Source organism: Suncus etruscus, chromosome 12, assembly GCF_024139225.1.
Source record: "Suncus etruscus isolate mSunEtr1 chromosome 12, mSunEtr1.pri.cur, whole genome shotgun sequence".
NCBI classification, from domain to species: domain Eukaryota; kingdom Metazoa; phylum Chordata; class Mammalia; order Eulipotyphla; family Soricidae; genus Suncus; species Suncus etruscus.
The window spans coordinates 38,624,125-38,637,228 of record NC_064859.1 but is presented as its reverse complement, the minus strand read 5'-3'; the positions used below and the strand labels follow the sequence as shown (position 1 = coordinate 38,637,228).

At 42.7% G+C, this 13,104-nt stretch overlaps 1 protein-coding gene across 4 annotated transcripts in view; it reads left to right on the top strand.

Annotated features, from left to right (window-relative positions):
• The first annotated feature begins 10,310 nt into the window (after positions 1–10,310).
• Positions 10,311–13,104, top strand: part of CCDC85A (coiled-coil domain containing 85A) — a 227,984-nt gene continuing 225,190 nt past the window's right edge. For 2 of the 4 annotated variants that reach the window (XM_049784781.1, XM_049784780.1), the window contains exon 1: positions 10,311–10,708. In XM_049784781.1, the coding sequence (XP_049640738.1) occupies positions 10,466–10,708 (243 nt within the window). In that variant the 5' untranslated portion in view covers positions 10,311–10,465. The remainder of the gene's footprint in view (positions 10,709–13,104) is intronic. The other 2 variants (XM_049784783.1, XM_049784782.1) reach the window with 1 other exon arrangement.

The window sequence follows — 13,104 nt, the reverse complement described above, 5'->3', positions numbered from 1 at the left end:
GCTATAAAGCAATGTTTTTCAACTACAGTCCCACAGTACAGTGTTGGGCCATAGGTATAAAATATATTATATTAAAGACAGCTCAAAAATAACACTTTTTAAAACACAATTTTAGAGGTTGTGCTGGCACACAAATACCAAAACCATTTAGTCATTAAAAGAAGCACTGAATGTCTACTACACATCAGATGTATCACAATACAGCTTCTCTCTTATGTTCTGCCTATCTTAAAGTAGAAAGTAAACTAACAAAATTAAATAATTGAAATTGTTGTGTTATGTGGAAACAAGCTGAATAATGAAATCGTGAAGGAGTCATTTTTAGATGAGCCAATCAATAATGTATTTGTGATTTTATGAGATAGGAATTGTATAGTACAGAGTGGTAATTAGGCAGAAATCATAAGCTTTGAGGATCCCTCCAGGAAAGATTATACTTTAGGAACTTCTATGACTACTCTAGACTAACCAAAGAAATCAATGACAATAGATTTTCTTGCAAATTTTGCAAATAGGACTTCTTTCCCAGGTGGCAAATGCATAAGGAATCTCTGTCACCTTCAGAGCCTCTTCTCAATGCTTTGCTTGCTTCACCAATACCAAAGGCTTGGATCTTAGAAAGTTAACCACTGAAGGCCCTTGCCTTATGCCTTAAAGTCAACAGTAAAGATGGGGACTCAAAAGTCGTCGACTGAGCTCTCAAACTCCTGGTGAAAGTAATCATCAGGGTGACACTTCATATTAACTGTGGAAATTTTGTCTGAAGCGTGGACACCTTGACAGTAAAATGGAATATGAATGCTTCTCCCTGAAGAGAGAATACAGGAAGTAAGGCCCTTACCTTGCTGGTTTGAATCATTGGCACCATGTTTGGTCTCCTGAGCACAAATTCAAAAACAATCTCTGATTATCACTGGGTATGGTCCAAACACCTCCCTCTCTCTTTTCTCTGAAAAATAAAAAAATAAAGCCTTTTAAAAACACCATGTGCCTAGGTCTTGGCTATCTTACCTCCTACAATGTGATTATAGAAGTTAGTCTATCATCTTCTACTTTTAAGGATATAGGGGCATTCTAAGTCTCAGGTGAAACTGACAAGCTAGGCTGTTGGAGAGCTGCCCATCTGCCTGGGAGCAATACCTTTAGAACAGCTGGTGTCTGCTCTCCTTAGAAGAAAAGCAGTTTTATGGAGCAAATGTGTCAAGAGGTACTTTCACTTTTGAGATTCTCAAAGACACTCCAAGGGACCATAACAGGAAGCATTGTCACTGAGTGTCATGAACATCTGGGATTCTGTAATATGGCACATTCTCATGGAGTGAGCCCAGCAGAAGGCTTCCTTCCTTTGCTGCCTTTCTTCAGTACTAACCAGAATAGGCCTTTCCTGCCCATTGACAATTTTAGATGTATCTGAACAGCCCTTACTATGCTCCTACTACTTTACCTGGGAGATATGGTAGGGTGATCAGGGATGAATAAAACCAATTCTTGCTTTTTAAAAAGGAAAAAAAAATGAACACTTATCCAACTAGCAGGAAAACTAGACAGACTGTGATAATGATAGCAGTACTGATAAAAGGAACTGCTTTGTTATAAATGGTGCTTGTGTTAGTTTTCTATTGTGGCTGCAAACTTAAAAGCTTAAAATATCAAAAATATGTTCTCTTATAGAGGAGAAAATCTAAGTGAGTCTTAGGGGGCTATATAATAGAAGTTAGAAGGAAATGCTTCCTCTGGAGGCTCTGGGGAGAATATATTCCTTGACTAGTTTCTGTTCCTTGTTGCCTCATCCTTTCAACCCCTGCTTCTGTGGTTTCTTTACCTTTTTGTCTCATTTGGTGGAGTCTCCCCTTGTCTTTCTGTTATAAGGATACATATGGTTGCATTTAGAATCTATAGGGATAAGATAACTTGATTGCTTTATCTCAAGATACTTACTGTAGTACTATCTGCAAAGTTATTTATTACACACATAATAAAGTTCACAGGTTCTAGACATTGGCACAGAAATATCTTTCGGAATGTGATTATTCAGTTGATTATTACACTCTCAGACTTCTGCTCCTACCTCCACCAAATGTTTAGTTTATGCTATTTTATTTTTATTGAACTGTGATTTACAAAGTCCTTCAGAGTTGGATTTCAAACATACAATGAATCAGGGCCGATCTCACCACCAGTGTTGACCTCCCTCCACCAATGTTGACAGAGTGCATCCCATGCCATCACCCCTGCCCCCAGCCTGACAGTATAATAGGACCATTTTAAGTTTAGATTGTTAAAGTTTAGGTCTCCTTAGACCATTTCTGTTGCCTTTGGGTTGGATATTTAATTCTGTCCTTTTTTTTTTTTTTTTTAACAACACCAATGCATCTGAGACCACTTGGCCCCTGGCCCCTATTCTTTCCTATTTGTGTTTCTCCTGCTTTTCTTTCCTTTTCCTTGCTATACTCTTGACCAAGGGTGTTTGAGACAATTCTCTCCCATTTTAGGCCATTGCATTTCTTCATGCAGTTATTCTAAATACCACATATGTGATGCCATTCTGTATTTGTCCTTCTTCTGACTTACTTCATTAACATCATATTTTCTAGTTCTATCTATGTTGCAACAAATTTCATAATTGCATCATTCTTTACAGTTTTGCAATATTCCTTTATATATATAATATATATATACACTAAATATGTATGCTCCACTAGACTGTTGTTGGACATCTAGGTTGATTCCAAATCTTAGCTATTGTACTGAGTGCTGCAATGAATAGTGTTGTGCATGCATCCTTTTGGGCGAATGTTTTTCTGTCAGAGAAATAGATACTCAAAAATGGGATTGTTGACTCATATGGCATCAGCTCAATTTTGAGTTTTCTGAGAACCCTTCATACTGTTTTCTATAGGGGTTAGACCAAACAACATTTACACAGTAGTGGATGAGAATTCCTTTCTTACCACATCTCTGCCAACAGAGTTTTTTTCCAGTATTGATGATGTGTCATCCCCATTGGTGTTAGATAATATTCCATTGTTGTCTTGATTTGAATTTCCCTAATGGTAAGTGATAATGAGGTTTTTCTTTTCATGTGCCTTTTGGCCATCTGTTGGTCATCCTCAGAGAAATATCTATCTGCTCACTTACTCTACACATTTTTTGATGGGGCTTTTAGGTTTTTGTAGAACTAACCTTTGTGAGACCTTTGTATTTTTCTAGATATTAACACTTTATCTGATGTGTTGAGTACACAACTTTTCTCCTATTCAGTTAGCTGTCTCCTAATTTTAGCCCATGTTTCTTTTACCATATAGAAACTTTTTCATTGGATATGCTCCTATTTATTCAGATTTGATTCTATAGTCCTTGCCTTTGGCATCCTATCATTGAAGACTTCTTTGAGGTCTAAGTCTTGGAGTGTTCTGACTATATTTTCCTCAATAAACTTTATGGATTTATATCCAATTTCAAGGTCTTTAGTGTTATTTGTAATATTGGTAGCCACAAATAGCTATTAAGTGTTGTATTAAATATTAAGTATAGAGTCCTTGGTGGATGGGTGGATGGTGAGTTCTTTCTCGGCTTGGCACAGAGCCTACAGCTTTAACACAGGCCTGTAGGTATCTGGCTGATGGTGAAGAAATGACCCACAGGCAGTCAGTAGAAGTCAGGAGACATCTAGCTTTATTAGGCCCTAACCACCATATGCATATCTCACATGGCTTCTAAGCTAAGCAATCTCTTTCCTGCTCCTGCATCTATCCTGTCTCTCATCTCTCCATCCTGAGTCTTCCTTGCTGAGACTCAGTCTTACTTCTGAGGCAACTCCTTTGTTACCAACCACAGACCCCTCCCATCCAGGTAACATAGACAGAAAGTTGGGGGAAGGGTAACATTAAGCACTCGATAATATGGCTTGTCTGAACTAAGATAGTACTGCAAATAGAAGATAGATACTTGATTTTGAAGCCTTATTATAAAATAAGAAAAATATTTTATTAATAATTTATGTTGCTTATATGCTGAGTTTTTTCTTTTTGCTATACCTGATAGTACATTAGGGCTAAGCCCTGCTCTCTGCTCAAAAATTCCTGGGGGGACTGTTTGATGCCAGAAATTGAACTTGGTCTCTGGCATGCAAAGGATCAGTGCCACTGGGTTGGTGATCTATCTCTCTGGACTTCACATGGGAGATTTTTAGAATCACCAATGCACAGACTCCATCCCCAGCTTCAAAATCAGAAATATCTGGAGAGAGGCCTAATCATTAGCATGCTATAAACTTTCTAACTAACTCCAGTATACAGCCAAGGTTGTGAATCTGTAGTGAGGTGAAGGATTAATAATAGTAATAGTAATAGTACAAATAGGCCAGGGATTATTACAAATGAGTAAAAATTTTTATTTATAAATAAATAAAACAGGTCTCTGAATGAACTCTCTGTCTTCTTTCCTAGAATGTATGCTTTACCTCAGAGCCACAGTACACCTGGAGATTGAGAGGGAAGAAGAGAAACCCCTGGCTTTCCACAAACCATACTTAACCACTGACAGACTGACCAAACTTCTCCCCCTTGGTACTTTTAGCAGTTGAAGAAAAATTACCCTTATTTTCTGCTACAGTATCTGATGAAATAACACATAATACAGGAGCAAGGAAATATTTCATTTGTGGGAGCTAGCTGAAGACATGGAATTTCTTGAGTGGCCCCTAGTAGGAATGCATTTTGGGGTACCCTTTGGCAATATCTGTCATTGCCAGAGGTTTTTATTATTACTGGGTTTCTCAATTCCAATAAAGTAGCTGTATTTACTGGATCTGGGCACAGAATTAGGTAACAAAGCCAATAATCACTCTACTTCTGGTGAATTTGAAGCATTGCCTAGGAAATTGATTCTTTCTTAGCCGAACAAGATAGAATGCTTCAGAAGCAACTTGTGTGACTAGAAACAACTCAGGTACCTCAGTTTTCTTCAGGCAATCTCCATGCAGTAAGATTTCTTATTTGGCTATTCAATGAATAGGCCCATCTCTTGAGTATTTTGCAGTGCTTTGAAGTTAGCTAATGAAAGCACCAAATTATTCTATTTTTAATAAATGTGCATTGTTGAAAAACATTTTTAGGCTGTATAGCATTTATCTGACTTCCAAAATAGCAGATAGTAAATAGTAATTAATATTTTCCAAAAAGAAAGGTCTTGTATATGCTAGTGGGTGGTGAAGCATTCTTAAAAAGGAGCTAAAAACAATCTGAATAAAAAGCTTCATGTTGTCCTTCTTCCCTCTTTTCTTTCTTGAGTATTAATTCTAGGTTAGAAATTAGGCTTTTTCTTTATGAAGTTTAGGAGTTTCTAGAGAAAGACATTAAAATAAGAGAGAGAGAACATTATAGGGTCTGTATTGGACAAGGCCAACATTCTCCCATCTCCTTTCTTCTCTGAAGAAAATATATATGGATCAGGCAACTTACAAATGAAACAAGTTAAATATGATACATACAAAATAAGGGTAATAAAAGAAGAAATTGGAGTCTAGAGAGATCACTTAGATGCTTTATTTATTTATTTATTTATTTATTTATTTATTTATTGGTTTTTAGGGCACACCTGGTGATGCTCAGGGGTTGGTCCTGGCTATGCTAGAAATTACTTTTGGCTTGGTGGACCATTTGGCATGCCAGGGATTAAATCCAGGTCTGTTCTGGGTCAGCAGTGTGCAAAGCAAGCGCCCTACCACTGTGCTATCGCTCCCGGCCCTCAGATGCTTTATACGTGAAAGTAATTGCTAAGTTCCAATGGTCCTTTGATCATTTAAGCCCTCTCTCCCCAACAAAGAAGAAACTGGAAGAGAAACTCTAAAAAAAGATAAAGTGAAAATTCACTTAGCCAGTATATTCTTTAAAGTTTTATAAATTGAGGAAGGTGGTTCACACACCTTAGACATTCCAGCATCCAGTAGGAAAACATGCATGTTGCATAATTAACATCATCTGTAAGACTAAAACTGGTGAGTGTTCAGAAATACATATGAATTAAGCTGTGAGTGTCATAATAAGGTAATTGGGATCCACTCAGCATTGTGTCCAATAGCATCTCTCACTGCACCAAGGAGTTCTATGAGGCATGACCAAAGTCACTAGGGACAGGTAAAAGCAGAAAAGAGGGTTTATTAACTTCTACTTGTAGCTAAACTTTTCTGTTAAAATTGGGCAGGGTTAGCTTACAAATCTCTATAATGTTCAATATTCTGTTAAATACTGACCGAAAGGCATTCACTAAAGATTATGAGAGTACCTCTGCCTCTGCTGGGGAAGTGCGGGTAGATGGCAAGAAACTAGAAGAGTTGGTGTCCCTGGAATATCTAGTTAGAGTTGTTCAGGATAAAATGGCACAGAAAACCCAAAATAAATGTGCAAGTAACATTAGTGGAGCTTAGGCATTAAGAAGAGTAGCTATATGGTGCCAGGTCAAAGGGGAGGTTGAGGAGGGAATTCTAATCAAATTATAATCATTTTATGTGTTTTGCTTAAAAATGTGGCTTAGCTTTTTAAAGAGGTATAGGAATAACACTGAAGGGATTTAGGTAGGGAAGTCATGTTTTACTGCCATACAACAAATTCTCCCCAAATTTAGTTTTCACATCACCCCTATACATATTTGAAGAGAGCTGGTTCCACTTCAGGATGTAAGTCTTTAAGTTGCCTAGAATAATTCCATGTGGGGACTTGAAAGAAAAGGTATCCAATTAAGAATAGCTCTTTTTTCCAACTAAATGTAGAACAAGAGGGTGAGTGGATGACAAATATCTTTGGAAACCTCCTTAAGGATACAGCTGCAGATATATATGCTTATATATGTTTTATGATCAAAGGCACATGGCCAAACAGTTTCTTTTCTTTTTGTTGGGGGGGGGTGGCACACCCAAAGTTGCTCGGGGATTACTCTTGACTCCATTGGGGAAAACACTACTAGCAATGCTTGGGAAACTATACATGGCACTGAGGATGGAAATCAGGTCAACTCTGTGCAAATGCCCTGTTCACTGTACTATTTCAAGCTTCAAGCACAGTATTTTTGGGGAAAGGAGATAAATACTCCTCTCAAGCACAGTATTTTTGGGGAAAGGAGACAAATACTCCTCCCCACTTAAGGTTATAACCCCCACAGGATGATCATAATGAATTACAAGCAATGATTTAATCTACTTTGTGGGTTAAATATCTGAGTTGGATGATTTTAGGTAGCTCATTTGGGCAGTTGCCCAGAAAACAGATTTAACAGTGTGAAGTGATGCTCAAGTCAGAAGGAACAGTGAAGAGGGTTTGGTGAGACAGTGAGAACCTGGGCAGGCCAACAGTGAGCTGAAATGGAAGATAATTGGTTCAAAACAACATTCAGATGAAACCATCAGGACTCAGTGACTAAGTCATGCCTGTATGTTAAAATAACCCTATTTCACATATACTGAGTCACATCTTAGGTTTTCATATAAAATCATTGGTTTCCTAACCAATATTTATATCAAATATTTCTCATTTCTTATTGATTCAAGTCTGATTTTACTTATGCCATTTAAATCTTTTCCACCTTATTGTTAGGTGGAACACATTATTTTCCACCTTATTGTTTGGTGGTTATAAGCCAAGTCCTTGGGTATTAGGATATAACTGAGTCATTCATTTAAGTATAGGAACACCTTTTAAAGGGCGATGTGCCTTTTCACTATTTCCATTTGCTCTTACCTTCTTCATGACGCAAATGTAGAGGATGGCAGACACTCCAAAGGTACCTTGTGATCAGGAAGAAACAGGTTAGAGATGATGGAAGAGTGAAAGAGCCTAAGTCTTTTTTTTTTTTAGGCCACACTCATAAGTGTTTAGGAATTATTCCTGATTCTGCACTCAGGAATCATCCTGGCAGGACCCATATAGTTTGGAGGGATCAAACTTGGATCAACATGTACAACGTAAATCACTGTACCCACTGTATTATTGTTCTAGCCCTTGGAAACTAAACCTCTGATGACATCATGATGATATTACACCAGTCTTCAGAATCTAGCTATGTGAGAGAAAAAGAAATGCTTTCTTTTACTGTTTTATGAGTTTTTTTGGGGGCAGTCATATAAAGCAACATTGTGTATCAAATAATTATTATTCTTTGATAATCTTTATTTTAAATCAATCACCAAAATTACAAGCATTAAAAAATCACAAAGAGAAACTATCTCTAATAGTGAGCATAGAATTTTGTGAAAAAATTTCCCTTTAGATACCTTTATGAGTAATAATCGTGTGATGGAGCAATACAGAGGGTTTCCTTTTTTTTTTTTAACTGAACCCAAGTTCAGGTCTCCTCATTGCTGATAGTAGGCCAATAAATGCCTTAGAGATGAGAGTTGATATGCCGCAAAATAGGTTCATTCATGGATTAGCATTCTATAAAGATAGTGCTTATCCATCTTGACTTCATGGTTACAAAAATAGATTTTTGTAGGAAAGGGGAACAAGTAATCACATTTTTTTTTAAAAAAAGGAACTGTTGGAGACTAGTGGCCATCAGTTAACTCCCTTTCAGGGTGTGCCTGGAGGCACATTTCCATCCTGAAGATTTCTAAAGAAGCTTTCTACCCTCTTGACCACGGTCTCCTCCATCCTTTAGCACAAGAGACTATTTTTCACCATCCATGCGTAGACAAGTTTTCTGGTTTGTAATATTGAATTCAACTGAATTGAGCTATTTACAGTTTCCTTTCTGCAGTTGAGGGTCAGCCCAAATAGTTTTAACAAATATAAGGTTCAATTTTTGGACGGTCTCCCAAGTATGGTTCAGGAGCCCCAGAGTGGTCAAAGAGGCCCTTTGGTTGAGGGGCTGTTTGAATCTCACTTCAAGACTGATATATCAATTCAAACTCAGATCTTACTTGCCCCTGGAGGTAAGTCCCTGCAGTTCTGACCCTGAAGAAAAGGAAAGCTTTTATTTATATAGTATGTCCTGAACAGGCAGCAGCAGCAGCAACAATAACAATGTTATTTTCAGCTTAGAGAATGATTTTATGCAACTTCAAAAGAAGGTACAACTATGGTGAGTGGCAGGAGGGAATCTTGAAGGTCAAATATAGAACCTAGAACAAAGAAAACCCACTTTCAGAATATCCATTTTTCCATCCTAAAAAGCCTAACCTGTGAGTCCTGGCAGCCTTCCCCAAGAAGGAAAATGAAAACTTGGCTGGCTTTTCAGTCTGCCTCAGGGGCTGATGTTGATCTTTGCCATGCAGGAGAAGTGACCAGAATAGACCATAAAATCCAGCTTTGGGAAGCAAATGATGAAGTATTTTATTCTCCCTAAAGGCTTTTTTCTTTGTCTTTAATTCTCAAGGAGTCTCAAGAAGCTTCTTTAAAAATGACAAGTAGTAGAAAAGACAAAGGCCCACCAGGTGTGGAGGGTACATAGAGGACAATGCCCTAAAGCTCCCCCCCCCCCCATCTCCCTTTTCAGAACTGGAGGTTTTTCTTCAACCTCATTTCCTTTTAATTTCGACAAGGACTTTTTGCAGTGTCCAAAGTAACAAAGGTCACCTTTCTCCAAAACACTAGAACAGAGGTTTTGCCCCGCCAGTCCATCCACCTTGCAAGAGGCGCAAGGCGCATTTGAAATCACACGGGGGAGCGCGCGAGCCTCCCAAAGCCGGGGCCCACACCTTCCCCGCCAGAAACCCCGCGTTCTTCCACTTCCAGCCTCCCCGCGCCCCCACCCCCTCGACCTTCCTAGGAGAGATAACGAGGGAAGGAGCCTCGGGGAGTCCGGGAGGAGGGTCCGGAGTGGTTGCGCCAGGGCTGCAAGGAAAAGGTGCGGCGAGCTGCGGACCGCCTCTGCTGCAAGCTCCTCCTTCTGCTGGTCCAGCCCCGCAGCCCCCCTCGGGCTCTGCTCTGCGCTGCCAACCCCAGGCTTCCCCCCGAAGACCCGGGAGCGGCTGCAAGGAGCCTCGCCGCCCCTATTTCAAGGACAGCATCTCCGCCGCCTTAGGGTCCGGCGCGCAGTGGCCATTCGGAGCGGCGATCAGCTTTGCGGGGGGCTGTAGCGGACCTTGGGGAAGGGAAGTGCGTGCGGGGTTCGTGCCGGTCCGCGGAGACAGGGCTGGGGGTGACAGTTCGGAATCTGGGCGGAGGAGCAAGGAGCCCCCTCACCCCCGCGCCCTGACGCCCCTCCATCATCATCATCATCATGGACTTGCTGCGCGAAGTTGAGCGGCGCCTGGGTCAGCAGGCGCAGGGGGCGGCCGGACCCCGGGGGTGCCTGGGGAGGGCGAGGTAGGATGGCCGCGCAGCGCGACCCTTGCCGCCCCCACGCCGCGGCCCCCGGGCGGTGCCGCTGAGTCGGCCGCGCACAGAGCCGGGCGGCGGGGTGGGTCTCTCCAAAGCCGCTGCCCCGCGTCCACCCTCCGTCCTCGCACCCCGGGTCCCCCGCCGGCACCATGTCGGCGCAGGCGGCGGAAAGTTGCGCCCCGGCTCCGGCCGGCCCGTCGGCGGTCGCCGCCGTGGAGGATCTGTCCAAAGTGTCGGACGAGGAGCTGCTGCAGTGGAGCAAGGAGGAGCTGATCCGCAGCCTGCGGCGCGCCGAGGCCGAGAAGGTGAGCGCGATGCTGGACCACAGCAACCTCATCCGGGAGGTGAACCGCCGCCTGCAGCTGCACCTCGGCGAGATCCGGGGACTCAAGGTGAGCGCGGGGCCCCGACAGGGAGGAGGAGGGCAGTGGCTGGCCGGGGGTGGTGGGACCCTGCAGGCTTTGCCTCCTGCCAGCCACAGGTGGTCCACCCTTGTGCTGGGCAGCACCCCTCCCCGCGCCCCATTCCCTTTGGGAAACTTTTGCAAACTTTGCGTGCGTTTGGGACGGGACCCCTCTTTCTCAGAGAGGGGCACGCTGGCCAGCGCTCTCGGGGCCGGAGATGCGGTGCCCCAGGATGCTCAGGAAAGACTGGAAAGGATATGGGCACGTTTGAACCTTGCATTTCGGGGGGGACTCTAAGAAGTCACTGCTTTGGACAGCTTGGAAGGAAAAAGAGAAGGGAGCAAGTCTAAGGCATCATCGACCCTGGGGTCCGAGAATGCCTATTGCTCCAGCGCCAGGAGTTCTCCAGGGACCACAGGGGTGAGAAACGGGGCGCCGGGGCCCGAGGCTTTGTCGGGCGCCCCTGGAGAAGCGGCTGGCGCCGCCGTTGGAGCCGGCGTGCGTGTGCAAAAAAAAAAAGCTCAGTCTTCGCGTCTTCTGGTCGCTTCTCAGCTTTTCTTCTCAGTTAGGATGGCGTCATCTGGATTGCCTCGCCCCGCCCTCCCCCAGCTTTATTTTAATTTCCTCCTGCATTGGAGAGGGGATGGTGCAGAGGAGAAGAAACAGAAGGTAGAGGCTTGGGGGATTGCTAGGGGTACTTCAAGTAGCAGTGATGATGCTTGCTTTTTGAGTCCTCCCTTTTTCAGTTGCTATTAGGAAAACACATTAAAGGAATAAAGAAGACACCTTCCCCTCAACTTTCTGATTCTTGTGGGGAGCCCTGCGGTTGCCAGCCCTGAGACCTCCCCGCTGGTGGCATGCAGCAGGCCTTTGGCGGGATCCGCCCTGCCTGCTTGCACCGCAAACTTCCTCTCCTCGCTGCTAGCGCTGGTGCCTCCTGGTATTCCTTCCTCTCATTGTTCTGCTTTGTTTATAGGAAGCCGGACACAAACGTAAGCTTCACCGGGACCTCTGGGAGCAAATTCCCGGAGGCACAAGCTGTTCTCTTCTCCTTCCACCCCCACCCCACTCTGGGTTACCGGTTTCTTGATTGTGACATGGCAACTGCTCTGGGGTTCTGGAGCAAAGGGGACTGGGAGGGATCTCATTGCAGCTAGTTACCTGCACTCAGCTCAGTCCAGGTGGAGACATTACTACTGACACTACTACTGCGACAAGGAGTCCTCACTGACTGTCATCTGGACCCTAAAGTGGGTGCAAGTAAAACGCTTCATTAAAAACACCCCAAGGCTTACTCTCTCCTTACTCTCCATTAGTAGTAGTTTCATCTACTACTAATGGAGAACTTATTAAGTACCAAAATCTTGGGGGGCTAAAGGCTGGTGTACTGGGAAGAACAACTTAATAGTGGGTTAGCCCCTAAACTTCCCATTGGCCAGGAACTTACTTGGTCTTGGGTAATTAATTTCTTAGTCTCCTCATTTTCCTTATCAATAAAGTGAAAATGGATGTGAACCATCTCAGATTATGATAAAGAGGGGAAGGTTTAACATCAGACTTCACTACTAAAAATGGTAGGTATTGTCTTCAGGAAAGGAATTGTAAATGACTAATTGGCCATCTTCAGAACCTAGTTTTTTTATTTTACAGGTGACCATGTATGTTATGATCCATAACCTTCCAATTTGACCTTTCATGTTTGAATTGAAATATGATACAGGAGCAATTTCTAAAGATTTTAATATATATTAGGTACTAAATTAAAGCAACTTGTGGGCGTAGCATATCATAATGGCTGAGAAATACATGGAAATTCTTTTAGGTTGTGTGTATTGAGTGGTATATGCGTGTCTGTATGATGAAGACTGGTGTTCATTCAGGAGACTTCCTTCATTTAGACAGCTGGGTCTTTGTCCAGTTAAGGGCTGATACAGCCTAAATTGGAAAGCCTGGTAATCCAGGATCATGACCTGGCATAAGAAGGCTGCTAGTCGTTTTATCTAATAAAGAAATGTTGGGGGCTGGTCCTTTGGGGACTACAGGTTTTGCCTTTGGTTTCCCTCGTGCCTTAGTTCTAGCATCTCTTGTCCACCAACTCTTGACAGACTGTGATAAAGTCCCAAGGAGAGGCCAGCCTTCTCTTTCTCATCATCCTCTGGGCTCAGGTTCTATGGACACCTTACTGATCAGTAAATGCTTCTGTCTGACAACATGATGCATTTGCTTGTTAATTTGACTTTGCCAGTAGGAAGGCACTTTTTATTTTTGTATTTTATAGCTTGAGAGTGTGGGGCAGGAGAGGCACCATATGGGATGCTGGGGATCGAACCTCAATCACCTGCAAGCCCTACCTGCAATTCTATCTCTCCAGTCCCAGCTTCACA